A 19,390-nucleotide genomic window follows, 5' to 3' on the forward strand; every position below is an offset into this window, starting at 1 on the left:
AGTGATGCTGGGTAAATCACTTAACTTTTGCATCTCAGTTTCCTTATCTGTAAAATGGTGATTAAAATAGATCTTTGAAGACTCTGTTTGAGTATCAAATGAGATAATATATGTAAAGTGCTTTGGCAAATCCTAAAATGCTACTTGATACTAGCTATTATTAATAATAAGTTAGATCATGCATCTTTCTAGAAATATTTATCTTTCTAGAGCTACAGCCAATCTTATGTCCAGCACTGCTAAGATTTATTATATACTGGCTAAATTTTCTGGATACCTGAACCCTAAGCACTTTTATTTTTATAGTTTTGAAAAGAAATCATTCTAAAATGTATTATATGCTTCCCTTCCTTATTAGAAATAAAATGGTAACTGAAAATACCCATATAATCAACTGCTCCTCAGTCTCCTGCTGATTCATTATCTAGGTCACACCTCCAAACTGGGAGTGCTACTTAAGACTGTCCTGGGCCTTTCTCTCTTTCTATATACACTCTTTGTTGGTGGCCACTTTAGTTCTTATTGATTTATTGTATCTATGCAAATGGTGTACAGATCTATGTATCTGGATACTCAGTCTCTTTCTAGAGCTTCAATTCTACATTGTCAATTGGATATTTCAAACAAGATATTCTATAGGCATCTATACTATATATATATATAATGTGTGTGTGTGTGTGTGTACACACACACACACACACACACACATCCCACACATATATAGCTATATAACTATGTTCAAAACTGAACCTATCTTCCCTCCCAACCTCAGCTCTCTTCTAAACTACTTTATTTTTGTCAAGGATACTACCCTTTTGCTAATCTTCCAGATCTGCAGACTTGGCATTTTCTTTGACTCTTCATATATAAAATCAGTCCCCAAATCTTGTCCTCATTACCTCCCTAATATCTCTTGCATTTGACCCCTTCTTTCTACTCACACAATTTCCAACTTAGTTCAAAGGTCCCCCTCACCTCTCGCCTAGACTAACTGCAATGACCTCCTAATTAGTCTTCCTCCTTTAAACCTCTTCCCACATCAAGCTATCTTCCACACTGAAGCCAATGTGATTTTCCTTAACTGCTGATCTGACCATCAGTTGACTCCAATGGCTTATTATTGCATCTAGAATCAAAGGAACTTTTTTTTAAAACCCTTAACTTCTGTGTATTGGCTCCTAGGTGAAGAGTGGTAAGGGTGGGCAATGGAGGTCAAGTGACTTGCCCAGGGTCGCACAGCTGGGAAGTGTCTGAGCCCGGATTCGAACCTAGGACCTCCCATCTCTAGGCCTGACTCTCAATCCACTGAGCTACCCAGCTGCCCCCTCAAAGGAATTTTTAAAGCCCATTAAATCTTCTTCAGCATCACAGCTGAACATTACAATGCTGTCTTCAGCATATCTGGCATATTCTTTTTCTTCTTCTTTTTTTAAACCCTTACCTTCCATCTTGGAGTCAATGCTGTGTGTTGGCTCCAAAGCAGAAGAGTGGTAAGGGTAGGCAATGGGGGTCAAGTGACTTGCCCAGGGTCACACAGCTGGGAAGTGTCTGAGGCCAGATTTGAACCTAGGACCTCCCGTCTCTAGGCCTGGCTTTCAATCCACTGAGCTATCCAACTGCCCCCTATTCTTCTTCTAACCCTTTGTACTGGGACATTGGCTGTCTCCCATGGCTGGCTCACACTCCCTCCTCACCTCTGTCCCAAAGAATCTTTTCTTTTCCTTCAAGGTACAACTCAAGAACCATCTTGTATTATGGCTGACATGCAATGTAATATAGATTTTTAGTAGAGCTTTTTCTTATGGATAACTGAAGACACAAAGAATTTTCAAACAATATCACTACAAAACAGATAATATAGGCAATTCATTTTTGGCTGACTTGAATGGAATAGATACTTTGTAGATTTTTTGTTATTTTTTCTTATTAATTAAATCCAATTCTTCATGATTATAGTTGGGGTTTTGTTGGCAAAGACATCGAAAGAAGTTTGCCATTTCTTTCTCCAGTTCATTTTACAGCTGAGGAAACTGAGGCAAACAGGCTTAAGTGACTTGCCACCGGTCACGAAGATAATGTGTCTGAGGCCAAATATGAACTCTAAGCTCAGTATTCTATCCAATGTGCCACTTAGATTTTACATAAGAGAATAAAAATCTAAAGCAATTGTCAAATTTACATGCCTATTAATGTAATACAAAAAATTTTAAATTCTATTTTATTTTTCTTAAGCACTGCAAACATCAAAATTTCAATAAACAAAGAAACAATCTATAAAACTGTGAACTTCCATTACATACACTTTTATTTTATACAATAAAAAACTTCCCTTCTTTCTCTAGTGAACTTCCTGAAGAATTTCATTTTGGCTATAAACTACTTAAATCTTTTTTCAAAAGCAATTTTTATCAACAAATCATCTAATATGATATAATGGAAAGGACGTTGAACTTGGAGTCATAAGATCTGAGTCTGAATGTTTAATATCCATTTATCAGTGGACACTGGGTGAATCACTTAATTCCCCTAGTACTCGAACTCTTCACATGTCAAATGAGGGGATTAAACTGATCTTTAAGGTTTGTTCCAGTTCAAAATCATCTATGATTCCATGTGTAGAGGATGCTACTTGTTCTACCCAGGCCTTGGGCCCTCAGGGGTTGACTGGGCCAGATGCTGAAGGCACATTGCATAGTTACTACTTATGGTTATAAAATGGTGACCTAGGTGAAGATAGATACAGCATTATTTAAAAACTAGTCTTTAGAAACATGTAGTTTGGTCAAGTTCCAAATGAGGTGATAGAACTCTACCTGCTTCACTGATTGGTTAAATATTCCGAGGCCCATGTGGCACTGCTTATGAAACAAATCTCAAACTAGTGCTGAAAAGGGGCGTGGTTCTGGACAGACAATCTGGGAAGGTCTAGTGGAGAAATGGGGAAAAGAGGGAATAGCTGCATTAATCAATTTCATTAAGCATTTCCATCTATCATGGCTGTTGTTGTTTAGTAAAAGGAGCTTGTTTATTGTTTTATTGTATTGAGTATCATTTTTGATTGATTCCCAGCTCCTTGTGACCTCTTGACCATTTTATTACACTGCAGCTAGACTGACTTCATTATATGGTTATGGTTTTGGATATAACTGCTTTCTTTTTTTTCCCTTTTCTGCTATTTTTTTTAAACCCTTACTTTCTGTCTTAGTAATAGGGTTATATAGTTAGGATGTGTCTGAGATCATATTTGAACACAGATCCATCCTCTCAACTCCTGGCCTGAAGCTTTATCGACTGTGCCACCTAGCTGACCCTTGTTATTAGCTTTTGTTAAACTGCTCCTGATGTACCATTACCTTGGGTGTTGCATACCTGTTTATATCTAGAACCAGGGTGCCAGTCATTTACCATTAGGCACAGAATATAGATTGTTCCTGCTGTGTGGCCATGACAGGTTTGAGGCTAAGGTTGGATGTAGCGGGTGCCACATGTTCAGTCATGGGTCTGGGTCAAAGGCAGGACTTGAACCATATCTTCCTGACTTGAAGGCTCTATTCACTTTGGGTATTACACTGTTTTACAAATACAGAAAAGAAGGCTGAAGAGATGAAATAACTTGTCTATGGCTATATAGCTATGGTGGTGAATCTATGGTACTCATACCAGAGGGGGCACTCAAGAGCCCACAGAATTTGCCAGAGTTCATTACTAGAAAGCCAGAGGGACGCAGGGCTAGGCTGCTCCCCTCCCTCTCTTCATGGGCACCTGAGGACATTTCTCATATCACCCACTCTTCTAAAAGGTATGCCATCACTGCAATATAGCTAGTAAATGTCAAAGAAAAGATTTGAACCCTGGTTTCCACTGATTCCAAATCTTGTACTCTTTTCCATCATACCATGTTGCCTCTTAACTATTCCAATAGATGTGGCAAGTTCCACAGGTATCTCCTTAAAGGAAATTTAAACAATAGAAACGATATGAAATATTGTATGAACATAAATGAAACTGATATGATTTTATAAAGTTGGTTCTGGGAAATTTTATGTGTAAATGAACTTTTTAGCTAATGACAAAATTTAAGAATAAGCCTTTAAAAAGTTCTTCCATTTCTTTCTTCTTAAGATGGCATTTCCAAGGTAAAAATGAAATATTGCAAATTTAAAGTTTGGTGGGTCTAAAATACTAAACATAACTTCCATTATTAGAAGTTGCCCTGGAATACATACTAATTTAAATGCAAAATGAATTTTAACTTGATTGAATATATGTATACAAAATGAATTGTAATTACTTATATCAGAGGTTCTCAAACTTTTTCAATCTAAGGGTCACTTAGGAGTTTCCATGGACCACTCAGCATACAATAGCCTGTCATAAAAATGTTACAAACTACTGATATCTGTTCTTTGTTTGAAACTGACAACCTTGCAAATATTTGCTCTAATATCCATCCATATTTGCTGTTTCTGACTCATTTATGAAAAGTGAGCACTAAATTATGAGGTATGGTATTATCATCTGTATCTGGGGAACTATGCAATAAATGAGATCAGTGATCTGTTTTAAGTATGAGTGAAATATGGTCTAGGTGGCCATCCTAAATTTTAAATGCTTCAAATTTGTTTTCCTACGAAACAAAAGCATAGATGAAAGGGCTTAAAACAGGGGCAGCTGGATGGCTCAGTTGATAACAAACCAGATCTAGAGATAGGAGGTCCTGGGTTCAAACCTGACTTTAGACACCTCCTAGCCATGCAATCCTGGGGAAGCAGACTCTAGGCCCAATTGCCTAGCCCTTATGGTATTCTGCCTTGGAAATGATACTTAGCATTCATTCTAAGACTGAAGGTAAGGGTTAAAAAAAAAAAGAAAAGAAAAAGAAAGGGCTAAAAACTTTTTAGCATCCAAATTATTTTATTGAACTAACTTGTGAAATCTCATGAATCACATGCACAATTATTATCTTAGGATGTTTTGGGGCAAATGTTAAACATACAAAATAAAACCCAAATTATTTCTTTCTCCATTAAAAGGATATCAATTTTAAGGTTAGTGCTGAAATTGTTGACTTTTTTAAAGTAAACACTACTTCTTCCATGAAACCTGCCCTGATTCTTCTAATTGGCAAGGAAATGCTCCTTCTCAGAACTCACATACTTTGTTTTCTAAATCTCATGCATTTATTGTATATTCTGGATTATACTTATTTGTGTATGTGTCACAAATCCATATTAGGCTGCAAACTCCACGAAGGCAGGGACATTGTCACATCTAATCTTTTCATCTCCCGAAGTACCTATTGCATAGAATGGGCACTTAGTGAATATCCATTTAACTTAACTACAATTGCAAAAGGCCTTCTTTATGGAAAAACTCACCTTCCTATATTAAGTTAATGAAGATGAAGTACAGAGACTTTTATATATACTAAAGATCATGTATTTAATAGCTACTTACTTGCTGTTGCAAAGGAGAAGATTCTGGGGGCAAATTGTGGGATGACCTGCTACGAGGTGGTGGCTGTGGTGGGGCTTCAAGGTTTTGTTGAGAAGTGGGTTGAGGGATGGATGAGGTCATAGGAACAAGAGGCTCCTGCATCTTCTGAACAGGTGAAGAAAAGGAAGGTGGGGCGGTAGCAACAGTCTGAGGCTTTAATGGTTCAGGGAGTAAAGATGAACCTAAAAATATAGTGAAAATTTCAAAATTACTGGTTGTGAATCTAGGTAACTGGAAAGGTTGTAATGTTTATAACAGTAATGGGAAAGTTGAAGATGATTTTTAGGAAGTCACAGTTTTGATTCCCTCGATAAAATATATTGTGGGACATCCCTGTCCCTTTTCCCCCTACAAACAAGAAATAACAATTTCAGTTTATGGCACTTAGTAAAAATACAACTAATTTCAGGGTTTGGAAAAGGTCTTCATTATTGTTGTGGCTTTAATTTAGTCAGCAAACACCAATTAAAGAGCTAGGGGAAATCAAAAGAAGCAAACTTAGTATTGCAGATATACTTCTTACCTTTTAGTAATTGAGATGATTTATTTTGGGCTTCAGTGGTTATCTTTCCAGTAGTAGCACGGGAAAGGCTTTGTGGTGCACTAATAATTCCAACACGAGGTGGGATAGCCTTGAACAAGGTAAATGCAAGATTTGTGAAATTAACTGATTTCGAATAAGTATAGGCTTCACTATAGTATTTGCTTTAACATGAATAAAAAAGTGACCAATTATGATTCCAGAAGACTGATCATGAAACATACTTCCTCTCTCCTTTCAACAGAGAGATATGGAATGAGTCAAGTCAAATCAACAAAAAGTTTTTAAGTACTTACTATGTGCCTGGCATTATGCTTGGGATATGTTATTTTTCATTTGTTCAATGGTGCCTGATGCTTGGTGACCCTCTTGGGAGTTTTCTTCGCAAAGATACTGGAGTAGTTTGCCATTTCCTTCTCCAGCTCATTTTAAAAAAATGAGGAAACTGAGACAAACAGGGTCAAGTGACTTGCCCAGAGCTATACAGCTAGTAAATATCTGAGGCCAGATTTGAACTCAGGAAGATGAGTTTTTCTGATTCCAGGCTCAGTGCTCTATCCACTGTGCCACCAAGATGCTGGAGAAACAAAAAGCAGAAACAGTACCTCCTCTCCAGGAGCTCAAAATGAAAGGAAACGTGCAAATAATTATATACAAATATATTTATATAATGATATGAACATAACCTCAAAGGGAAGTACTAGCATTAGAAGAGAAACAGAAACACCTCCTTCCAGAAAGTAGGATTTGAGCTGGTACTTATAAGAAGCCTGACGAGGCATGGCAGACAGCCAGTGAAAATGCCCATGTTTGAGAAATGGAGTGAGAAAACTACAAGAAGGTAGTGGTATTGAAGAACAGAGGACATGGAGGGGAATAAGGCTAAGAAGACTGGAAAGGTAGGAAGGGGCCAAGTTGCTTTTGATGTTATTGGCTTTAAAAGCCAAAAAAAGTATTTCATATTTGATCATGGACATAATGGGAGGCCAGTGGTATTGGCTGATTAGGAGGTGGCAGGATTAGACCTGTGCTTCAGGAAGGTCAATTTGACAGCTGAGTGGAGGGCTAATTGGGGTGGGGCAGCCAATTAAGTCATTCTCGGGCAATCTGATGAGGGTGGTGGCAGTGTTGAAGGGGAAAAGTTCAAAATACATAAGTAGATACAGTAGAATTAATAAGATTTTGAATAGGATATTGGGACTGGGGGAAAATTAAACAGGGAAAATGATATGTAGGTTGTGAATCTAGGTAACTGGAAAGGTTGTGATATTTACAATAGTAATGGAGAAGTTAGAAAGACGGGAGGGTTTTGGAGCAAAGAGAATGAGTTTAGCGTTGAGTTTAAGATATGGGACATCCAATTACAGATATCTAATAAGTAATTGGAGAAGTAAGGAGAAAGGTTAGGGGTGGATAAGATCACCAAGAGAAATAGTACAGAAGGAAAAGAGAAGAGGACCTATGGCAGAGACTTGGGGATATATCCATGGTTAGTGGTTAAGACTTGGATGACAATTCACAAAGAAGACCGAGAAGGAGTGGTCAAACAGGTAGGAAGAAAACCAGAGAGCAATGTCATTAAAATCTAAAGGGAAGAGAGTAGTAAGGAGAATAGGGTGATTGACAGTAAAAAGAACAAAGTGATGAAGAAAAATGAAGATTGAGACAAGGCAATTGAGTGTGCAGATGAAAAAGGAGAAAGGAAGGTAAGTTGCTTGAGAAGATGAGATAGAATTAAATTACTTGTGCATTTTTGCCTTTGCAAAGAGAAGAACCACCTTTTTAGATGAGATGGGTGAAAAAAGAGATAGTAATAGAAGGGACAGAAGGGACTGATATGATGGTAAATGAGAAGGAGAGGTGAAAAGGGAGCACTTGACAAAATGGCCTCATATTTTTTAGGTGAATTATGAAATATTTCCACTTGAGCACTGGAAGGTTTGAGGAGTGATGAAATGGCTTGGAAAAAGTAAAATGATGAGTGGGATAGTGAATTGTTTAGGGAGGTATAAAGAGACTGCCTTTTAACATGAAGGCCCAGGGGAGATATGTAACACAAATTTCCAGTGGAAACAAACAGCACGGTTTTGTGATTTTTCATCATCTTTGCTCAGTGGCACATGAAAAAGAGCCAAGGCAGGGGATAATAGGAGTAACCTAAGGTGGGTCTTGGGAGGGCCCAAAAGAAATAAATTTATCAAGACTACCAATGAGCCATAGAGGAATATCTTGACTTCTGAATGAATTGGATTTATGTGAGATGATACCCAAAGGCAGCTGCCTCACCCTTTCTTCCAGAGTCATCAAAGTCCAGTGTAAAGATAAATCAGGATGACTGGAGATGACTGGAGGAGCAGTGAATGACCTTGGCATCTTCTGTGTCTGACAACTTTAAAAGATTAAGCTCCAAGCACGCACGCCCATGCCTGCTTCAGCCACCTTCATGGCCATTGGAACGAATTGTTCTCATCTGTCCATTCAGCCTGGGGAAATATTTGCATGTATGGGGTAGACATCCCTCTTAACTCACCAATGGATTTGAGGCCTGGAGCTACCCCCCCAACCTGGTTTAGCCCATCTGCTGAGATGGTTTTATCAAAAGTGTGGCCACTGGAAATGCTACAGCTTCTTGAAGTCATGGGTGAGAATTGGGCAAAAGGTAAACACCAAAGGTGGGTGAACGGCCTTGAAAAGGGATTGGCAAGCTCTCATAGCAGAGATATTAGTCCTCCCTGAACACCCCATATAACCCACCTAGTCACATTCCTGAATTCATATCTTGGCCTCAGACACTGCCTCATTGAGTGACCCTGGTAAAGTCACTTAACCCTGATTATCTCTGTTTCCTCATTTGTGAAATGAGCTGAAGAAGGAAATGGCAAACCCCGCTATTATCTTTCCTAAGAAAACCCTAACTGAAGGACTAAACAACAACAACAAAATTCTCTTCACTGGAAACAAGTTTACAATATAAAATAAGTGGATGTTATAATAACATTGCATTTATTATGAAGGAAAGTCCTCTTATTGGGAAACATGAGAAACATAATAAAAATGCAGAAAATATGGGGGTGGGGAACTTTATCATGATGAGAAAGGCATTAAGATCATAAAAGGTATCAATAGAACTTGTTCACAGAGACTTCATTTCATTATGGAACCTGCTTTGCTTTGTCTGGGAAAACAAAAAAACCTTGAAATATACTGAAAATGTTTCTTAGGAGATTAAATTTCAATAGCTAGACATATTCATGGGTTTAATACCCTCATATTCTTTTAACACTAATTTATCCTGTATATATCCTATATGCTGAGCAACTTTAATGGAAAGTGGCTAATTTTCATGTGGAGAAGCAGTAGAAATTCTATCATATATAAAAAATGTTCTTTTCCCCAAAAAGTTTTAAGACACCAATGAAAACTAATCTAAATGTAATTTTGACCTGCCACAGAAAATAAACTAGCCCAGTAGTTACTTTTTATCTCCTTCCTGCCTCTAAACCATTTCTTAGGTATGGAAGACACTCCCTGCTCATTGCTGCCTCTTATGGTACCTAGCTTTTTTCGAAGCTCAGTGAGAGCCTGCCCTACTATTCACAGTCTATCTAATCAATGCCTCCATATCCCTTCCCCCTTCTACCTTTTGAAATGACTTTATATTGTCTTAGATGTGCACATGTTGTAATCCTTTTGTAGAATGTAAGCATTCTGAAAGCAAGAGTGGTATGCCTGGGGTTTAGCACATTATCTTGGCACATAGTATACTGTCAATAAATATTTGTTGAGTTGAATTCCTACACTTTATGGCTTCTTGACTCTACTACAATTCCCAGTTATTGGATCTCTACTCTAATTACTTCCCAAATTCCACATAACTTTAACTCCATTCTATACCAATGATTCCCAGCTTTCTACGTCTCAAAGTGCCTACTTCCCTGACATTCATTGAAGTCCTTAGGATCTTGTATGTATATTCTTCTAATCATTTTTTACTCTCTATTTTTTTGGGTTTCTTTGATTTTGTTGTTTAAAAGTTAAAAAAAAAAGTATTACCATCTCTTCTCAATGACCCATCCCCATACAGAACCATATGCTTGCAACAAAGAATAGGTAAGTAAAATACATTGGGAATGTCTGAAAATATATGGTTCTTGGTATACCTATAATCCATCATCTTGCTACCAGGAGTTGTCCCCTTATGTTAAGGTCAATACATTTTATTGATGCCTTGTCTTTACAATACAGCTGTTTCCACATTATCTTCTGTTCAACCTTACTTTGGCACAAAGACAGACAAAAAAAATTTGGTCTAGTGAATGAATCTTACAATGTCTAAAATATACTGTCCCAGTGATCGTCCTTCGTATATCTCTGTCACAAGAGGAAGGTAGATGTCATTTTTTTTTAACCCTTAACTTCTGTGTATTGACTCATAGGTGGAAGAGTGGTAAGGGTAGGCAATGGGGGTCAAGTGACTTGCCCAAGGTCACACATAGATGTCATTTTTGATACTAAATTTTTACTGGTTTTTAATTTTGATCAGATTTCAACTTTTCTTCTGACCTTTTCATTTACATTATTGTCACTCTTTTGCAATACTTGTACAAAACTGCTGACATTTCTCTGAATTACTCCTATTTATTGATTCTTATTCCAGTCCCTGGCATATAGTAAGCACTTACTAAATCCTTTATCTGTCTTACTATATGTTGATCTTTTATTAAAACAGATAAAGACCCCAGGATACCTAAGTACTGGGAAAACTGGAAAGTAGTCTCAAAGAAACTAGGCTTATAGGAACATTTTACATCATCTATGACAATAAATTTCAAAGAGATACATGACCTACATATTACAGAAAATTACACAGAACTTTCACACTTTGGCCAAGGGGAATTCGTAACTAAAATGGGGTAGGGTTGATCACAGAAGATCAAAATGGGCAATCAAACTGGAAAGCTTTTATGTAAATAAGATTAATGAAGTTGGAATTAGAAATTGAACAGTAAAATGAGAAAAAAAATTCTGAGTAACTTTCTCTGATCTTAGTCAGAAAACTATATCAAGGAAATTGATACAAATATTCCGTCTTAGTGTGATTTTAAAGCTTTCATAGCTTTAGATGTTTAAAATTGTACTAAGACTCCTAGGACACTCTATATAAGAACAATCAAAATATAGAAATGATTCATGTGGGTTTCTTTTTTGTCCTACAACTTTACTCAAGTTCTCAACTATTTCAATTAATTTTTAGTTGACTCTCTAGGGTTCTCTAGATAGACCACATATTATTTATAAAAACTGATCATTTCCTCTTTGCCTAAGATATTTTCTCACTTTTTTTCTTGCCCTATTGTAAGAGTTCTAGTATTTCTAGTACTAGTTCAGAAAATATTGGTGATAATAGGATTGTGACTCAGTTTCTTTCCTCTTCCATTAATTCCTTTTTTAACTAACCATCAAAAGTTTTAATTAAAAAAATTTATTGACGTTTTATTTTTACATTTCAAACATTTCTAGATTACCCCAATTCCATAAGAGCTCTCTTTGTAACAAAGTAAAATAATTATGCAACTAACAATACTGTAACCTCATCTGAAAGTAATGTAATACTCTATATTATATCTATAGTACTCTCACCTCTACAAAAAAATTTTTTTAAATGAACAGGAATCTATTTTCTTTCCCTTCCATTCTGCTGAAAAAAAAACAAAAAGAAAAAAATTCTTTGTAACAAATATGTATGGTCAAGCAAAACAAATTCTCTGAGTGGCTGTATACAAAAAATATATACATTTGATTCTACACCTTAATAGGACTTATCATCATTCCTTTTGGATCACTGGTGGTCATTTTATTGAACATAGCAAAGAACTGTAACCAAGGTGGGTATCTTAATGGGTAATGACTGAAAATCTGGCATGTGAATTTTTTTTTAGCATTGAATTTCATTTTCAATTACAAGTAAAGAAAAAATTTTTAATATTCTTTCTGAAAATGTTGACTGAAATTCTCTTTGTCCCTTCCTTTCTCTCCCCAATCCTTGAAAAGGTTATCACTTTGATATACCATATACATGTGCAGTCATGCAAAACATTTCCATGTTAGCCATTTTGCAAAAGAAAACAGACCCCCCCCCCCCAAACTCAAGATAATAAAGAAAGTTTAAAGTTTGCTTCAATTTGCATTCAGACTGTATCAGTTCTTTCTCAGGAGGTAGAAAGCATTTTTCATCATAAGTCTTTCATACCTTCCTTGCATCACTCTATTGCTGAAAATAGCCAAGACAGCTGATCAACATATAATATGGCTGCAACTGTGTGCAATATGCTTCTGGCTCTGCTTATTTCACTTTGCCTCAGTTCATTTAAGTCTTCCCAGGTCTCTCTAAAAGCATCCAGCTTATCACTTTTTACAGCACAACAGTTGGTATGTGAATTTAATAGAATGTTATTTTTCCTTCCTAAAAGGTATTTTATTATGATTGTAGCCATCTAATATATATTTAAAAAAACCTAACGTACCATCTATGTATTAGTTCTAAGGCAAAAGAGTGGTAAGGACTAGGAAATGGAGGTTAAGTGACTTGCCCAGGATCAGACACCTAGGAAGTGTCTGAAGCTGCCTGGTTAATATACGGTTAAAAATAAAAAAGCAACCTCCAAAGTTTATTAGAGTGGTTCATGATTTCATATACAATCCTCTTTTTTGATCTTTACATATTAGCATGTCTTTGTGTATTTATGGTGAAATTCATAATAAAAATTTCTTTAAGAAGGATAAACAATATTCCATTAAATTCAAATACCAGAAGTTATTCAGTCATTATTCAACTTAAGGATACTCATTTTTTTTTCAGTTCTTAACTATTATAAATAGTATTTCCATGAATATTTTGATGTATGCTGAATCTTTCTTTGGGTATGACTTCATGGGACCATGGTTCTAGTCTTGGAAGGTACTTCTGAGAAGTAGGAATTGGAGGTAGGATAAGGATTCTAGTCCTCTGATTCTACATCTAGTGCTTTTTCTCCTATAATATGCTGGCTCCTTTGGGGAGAAAGTCCTAAAGTGGGATTAATGGGTCAAAGACTATGGACAGTCAAGTTACTTTTCTTACATATTCTTACATATTACATTCTTTACTTCTTAATAAATTGATATTGAGAATGGTTGTATTACTTCCATCCTTCACTAAGAGTGCTATTAATGCATGTATGTATGGAACTTTTTTCTTTTCTTTTTTTTTTTTTTATAAGAAAAAGACTAGGTCTCCCTGCCTTGTCCAGGTTGTGACTTCTGTGACCTGGACTAATTTGGTTTTCCTTAGACAACCTGAGAACTCACCATATTAATGCTAAACTTTGTGCAGACACATGATTTAGTCCTTTGTAGTTCACAACTCCAATGCTCAAGAATTCCACGAGTTTCAAGATGATAAACACAAACACTCACTATTCCAATTTTTCTTTTTTGTTAATATAAAAGATGAAATCTCACTTATTTTAATTTGCATTTTTCTGAACATTAGTTTTTGAAGAATAATTTCATGCATTTATAATTTTGAATTCTTTTGAAAAGTGATTTTCCTAATATCCCTTTTTGGAAAATTTTCCTATAGAGATTCTAAACTCCTTTTTTGTCATTGACACTTACCTCGCCATTTGGCAGTCTGGTGAAGTCTATGGATTCCTACTTAAGAGTATCATTTTTAAAGGAATAAAATAACAAAGGAAACCAACTAAATTGAGATTCTGTTAGCAAAATGTTTAAAAAAAATTTACAGACTCCAGGTTAAGAATCCTTGCTACCGGGGAATTGCTCTTGGTTTTTTATATTTTTAGCAATTCCCTACAAATTTTGGATATTTAAATCCAAATATTGGATAATCCAAAGTGAATTGAAATGCACATATTTCCTCCCTCTACCCTTTCTCCTTTACTGATCTTATTCATTGATTCTACTTATGCAGTAACTGTTTAATTGAATGTAGTTATGTCAAAGTTGTTTATTGTATCTTCCATGATCTCCTCTATCCTTTGTTTAATTATGAATTTTCCCCATAGCCATTGTTTTGAAAGGTAGCTAATCTCATTCTTTTCTCATTTTAAAAAAATATGATGTAACCAAACTTTATATATTCGGCTTGTGTATCCACTTTGAGTATATTCTGGCCTATGGGGTGAGATTTTGTCTAAACCCAATTTCTTTCTAGCTGCTTTCTAATTTTCCCAGCAATTCATGTCAAAAAAAGATTATTTTTCCCCACAGTAATTTTTTTCCTGAGGTTCAAATGCTAAACAATTCTTTTCAAATTGCTTCTGGTTTTTGCTTCTATAGTCTTCTTCCTCAGACTGACTTTTCTGTTTTTAATGAAATAGTTTCAATGATTACTGTTTTATCATTTGAAGTATGAAGATTCTGTATTCATCTTATTCCAACTTTTCTCATTACTACCTGGAATTGTAAACTTTTTGTCCTTCCAAATGAATTTTGATGTTATTTTTGTGTCAGCCTCCTAGTATTCCTTGAGTGATCTGACTGGCATGAGACTACATCTATAAATTAATATAGGTAATATTTTTCATATTCTACTTTCCTTCAATATGCTGATATTCAAATTCCAGGGCAAAGCAATAGTAAATTAAGTAACATCGAATTCATACCGGTTTGGCTACACTGCTTCCAACAGTTCCTGGGCTTACTGATCCTCCTTGGGGAATGGACTCATTTTGTCCTAAAATAAAGGTATAATAAAGATATAATTAAAACACACACACATTTTAGAAGTCCATTTTATTGTCTGAGTTTAAATGGAAAGTTATTCTTGTTTTTTTTTTTTTACCTGAACTATCTTTTTTTATTGTTCCAGGGCTTTTTGGTGCTTTAAACAGGAAGGAAAAGAAAATTAGTCATGAGAATATGCATGACTCCCTAAGCTTAGGATATGAAATGAATAAAGGTTTTCTCAAGTCTGTGTTAGATAAAATTTTTAGAGTGGACAAGACTAACACAAGTCTGACAACTGTTTTCTGAAAGTATTGACAGAGATCATTCAGCAGTATGGAAAAATGGAAAACTGCATTTCAAAAAATCCATTCAATAAGGTTAATATACAAAATTTTGACTTTTGGCTCTGACACATGTGGTCAAACACTGAGAAAAGTAAGATTTTTATCAGTGCTATTGAGACTTTAGACCTCTGACCTTCTCAGGGGAAAAGTTTTTTGAAGACTCAATTTCCTTAAATAATATTCTTCTACAAATGTGATGAATTAGGAGTACATGTAGAAGATAAGCCATTATCAGACAAAGTTTCCTTCTGAGAACAAAAAACGTTCAGTATTGTTTAAGTTAAATCCTGATCGCTTATTACGTAACAGGAAAAATAGGAAGTTAATATACAAAAAGGAAAATCTTGAAGACAATTAAAAAAAGTTTTTAGACATAGGAAAGCAATGCTCAGAGATATGAAAGGAGATCACATTTCTATATTACAAAAGTCTTGTTACCTTCTATATCTTTCTTAGATACCGAAGGGCTGGGAGGGCCTCCAAGACCTTTTTAAAGAAAGAACAGAAGCTATACATTGCACAGTACAAGAAGTAAAGCATGGAAAGCAAACACAAAGAGGGTACAATTTAAAAGAATTTCTAAGCTAAATTCACTTTGAAAAAGCATGATTTTTGTGGTTTTAAATATTTTAAAAGCAATTATGTCACATCAATTTGAAATAATACTTTTGGATATCTATTTCCAATTTCTAACCTTCAAACAAATAGCCAGAAATGAGATTATTCTTCTCTGGCTCTATGATTACTGGAACCAAAGTATTTTATAATAAATATAAAGATTTTTATTCATACTTCTCCCATTCTTTAAAATTAAAGCCACCAATAAGTATTATGAAAACTAGGTTCCATCTCCAGTATTAACAACATTAAAGTAAGAAAAATGTCCCCTTAGACATGAATAAGCAGTTTCCACATGATAAAATCAAAACTATCAATAATCACATGAAAAAGTGTTCTAAATTCCTCTTGATTAGAGAAGTGCAAATTAAAACAATTCTGAGGTACCACTTTATACCTAGCAGACTGGCCAATATGGCAGCAAAGGAAAATAATAAATATTGGAGGGGTTGTGGTAAAATTGGGACATTAATACACTGCTGGTGGAGTTGTGAATTGGTTCAACCACTCTGGAAGGCAATTTGGAATTACACCCAAAGGGCATTAAAAGAATGCCTACCCTTTGACCAATACATACCACTGTTGGGCTTGTACCCCAAAGAGATAATCAGGAAAAAGACTTGTACAAAAATATTTATAGCTGTGCTCTTTGTGGTGGCAAAAAACTGGAAAATAAGGGGGTGTCCATCGATTGTGGAATGCCTGAATAAACTGTGGTATCTGATGGTGATGGAATATTATTGTGCTGAAAGGAATAATGAACTGGAGGAATTCCACAAAAACTGAAAAGACCTCCAGGAATTGACACAGAATTAAATTAGCTGAACGAGGAGAATACTGTACACAGAAACTGAAACATTGTGGCACAATTGAATGTAACAGACATTTCTACTAGCAGCAATGCAATGATCCAGGACAATCCAGAGGAACTTATGAGAAAAAAATGCTATCCACATCCAAAGAAAGAACTGTGGGAGCAGAAATGCAGAAGAAAAACATGATTGATTACGTAGTTCAATATGGATGTGATTAGGGTTTTAATGTTAAAAGATCACTATCACAAATATGAATAACATGAAAAATAGGCTTTAAACAATGATAAATGTATAACCCAGTGGAATTGCTTGTCAGCTCTGGGAGGGGGGAGGAAGCGGGGAGAATCATGAATCATGTAACCATGGAAAAATATTCTAAAGAAAAAAGGGAAAAAAATTAAAAGAAAATGCCCCCTTAATCTAAATAGACTAAGTGCCTGAATGATGTTGCAATATTATTTCAGGACTGTTAAAAAACTATATGTAGGAAAATGAAATGCAATATAGAGGTTTTATTAGTTTAGTAAACTCTTAAAAGGTACTTTAAGGGCTTTCCCTAAATGCATTGCTTTAACAGGGTTATTTTTCTTTGAGTGGTAAATATGAACATAAATGACAGTCATAATTATTATTGAATTATATATTTTTATTGGAGTAACTCAGAGAATTTTTTATATTTATTATGTCTTTGCCCTGAAGGTTCTAGACGTATGAAATTTAACCAGAAAATAATAAATGGGAGTCATAGTATCTAGTAACACTAATGTTCTGTGTAACTAAACTGGAAATTTTCCAGTTGTACTTAGATGAAATCGTGCTAATAAAATTATTTTGCTATTCTTTTGACATGTATAATATAAAGAATAAAACTGGTCAGAGAGGTTGCTCCAGTGGATACAGAGCCAGGCCTGGAAATGTGAAGTCCTGAGTTCAAATCTGCCCTCAGACACTTCCTAGTTGTGTGATCCTTTGGCAAGTCACTCGCCTCCAAATGCCTAATCCTTATAGCTCTACTGCCTTGGTACCGATAGTATTGATTTTAAGACAGAAAGTAAGGATTTTAAAAAGGGTGTAATATGCTGTACACATTTTCTTCTACTTTATAATAGTTTTTCTTATGCTTTTCTTGGAAAATTAAATTTTTCTTCCAATTAAAATATTTTGTATGGTTCCAATGAAAATCTAATTTAAAGTAACACTTTTAACAAAGAGTAATTTTTCATGCTATGGTTTCTAATGAAATTGAAATACATTTAGCTCTTAAACATTCAATAGATAGAAGATGACATGATGAGCCACAATAAAGGTAAAAAAAATTTAGTATATTAGATTTCAAATTTCTAATCCTAAGATTTCAAAGATTTTTAAACAGAACTGCATAATTAAGAAACCGACTACAAGCAACTTAGTCCTTCAATAACTGTGAACATTAAATAATGTCTTGTGTGATAATAAGAAATTGGAAGATGTTGAAATGTTTACTTTGTGTGTTTTGCCCATGAATATTTTTGAAATTACTATATTACCCAGAATACAAAAAAAGGGATGATTTTTTTTGCTGCTTTCCTAAAGTTAATGTATTGTGTTTAACTTTTAAAGGAGCTGAAGATAATAAAAAGAAAAATGCTTGTTGATTGTTAACACTGATAAAAATATTTTTTAAATTCCCAAATTTCAGTCCTGGAATAAAAACTATGAAACAAAAAATACTACAGGAAAGATTTATTTAACGCAAAAGATATTCTCCTACATAAAACTCTTAATAAATTTTTTCCAGTTCAGATGTGATTTTATTAATAAAGATAACCCTCAGTGAGGAAGCTCTCTTTACCAAAGGAGATTAAGAACCCTTCTCCAACTTACAGTCTAATAAAGTTGCAAAGGGTGCATACCAAGAGTACCACACAGTCACAAAGCTATTATGTTTAAGAGGTGGGATTTAAACCCTGATCTTCCTAATCCAGAGCCCTGCTATATCACGTTGCTCCTTGTTGGAATAGATAAGTTTTCTTGAACTTTATAAGTGCATGAAGCATTATCTATCTAGAAAACTTATAGCCTAATCACTCATATTCATTAACTAAAAATTTAGAGGAAAAAATCCCTTCTTAAGAAGCTTGAAAAGAAATTTTAACCTTTAAAACTCAAATGTTCTTTAGTTGAAAAGAGAAATCTGTGCTAATCAATATACGAACATACCAAAATCCAGTCATTTTAACAAATGTAAACTGTTACCTCCAAATTCCTTTCTAGAAGGTGCAGGACTCCTATTCCCTTTAAATTCATAAGAAAGGTACACAATGCAAAGGAAAATGAGAGTCAGTGACAGAAGTAGAGATTAGGAGAACAGACTTTTAAATGCTAATTAAAACAATCAATGGTTTTAAATAAATTATGTAGCAAGTACACAAATGAATCTAAAGCCTATGGATGGGAGCCATCATGTAGATGTGTAGACTTCCCATGATATGATAACTTGTAAACACTTCACAAAGAGAAGATATTTTTCTCAGAATTAAATCTTTTATCAAATATAATTTATTAATATTAGATTATGTTACATTGTAGAGAAATTATTGAGCCAATTATATTAAATAATAATATTGAAAAAGGTAGAAACTTTAGTTTGAGCAAGAAGAAAACCAATATAAACTTCAAAAAGAAAGTCTAGGTACCAAACAATATCCAGCCATTTAAAAAAAACACATATATACAAACTAATAAGAGAAAAAAAGAATCATGTTAGAAAAATCTTATTTTCACTCATTTTATATGTTTGGTTATGTCTTCTATAAATTTCAAAAAAGGCAGACAGAAATGAGTTAGGATATTAGAGCCAAAGGTTT

The 19,390-nt window shown here is 34.8% G+C and overlaps 1 protein-coding gene across 1 annotated transcript in view; it reads right to left on the reverse strand.

Moving 5' to 3' along the window:
* Nucleotides 1–4,903: 4,903 nt before the first annotated feature.
* Nucleotides 4,904–19,390, reverse strand: part of SYNJ1 (synaptojanin 1) — a 141,535-nt gene continuing 127,048 nt past the window's right edge. Inside the window, exons 25-31 of the mRNA XM_044670207.1 lie at nt 18,780–18,818; nt 15,550–15,597; nt 14,883–14,921; nt 14,704–14,774; nt 6,020–6,128; nt 5,458–5,678; nt 4,904–5,296 (exon numbers count right to left, since the gene is read on the reverse strand). Coding sequence (XP_044526142.1) covers nt 5,219–5,296; nt 5,458–5,678; nt 6,020–6,128; nt 14,704–14,774; nt 14,883–14,921; nt 15,550–15,597; nt 18,780–18,818 — 605 coding nt within the window. The 3' untranslated portion in view covers nt 4,904–5,218. The remainder of the gene's footprint in view (nt 5,297–5,457; nt 5,679–6,019; nt 6,129–14,703; nt 14,775–14,882; nt 14,922–15,549; nt 15,598–18,779; nt 18,819–19,390) is intronic.

This window comes from Gracilinanus agilis, chromosome 3, assembly GCF_016433145.1.
Source record: "Gracilinanus agilis isolate LMUSP501 chromosome 3, AgileGrace, whole genome shotgun sequence".
Classification (NCBI taxonomy): domain Eukaryota; kingdom Metazoa; phylum Chordata; class Mammalia; order Didelphimorphia; family Didelphidae; genus Gracilinanus; species Gracilinanus agilis.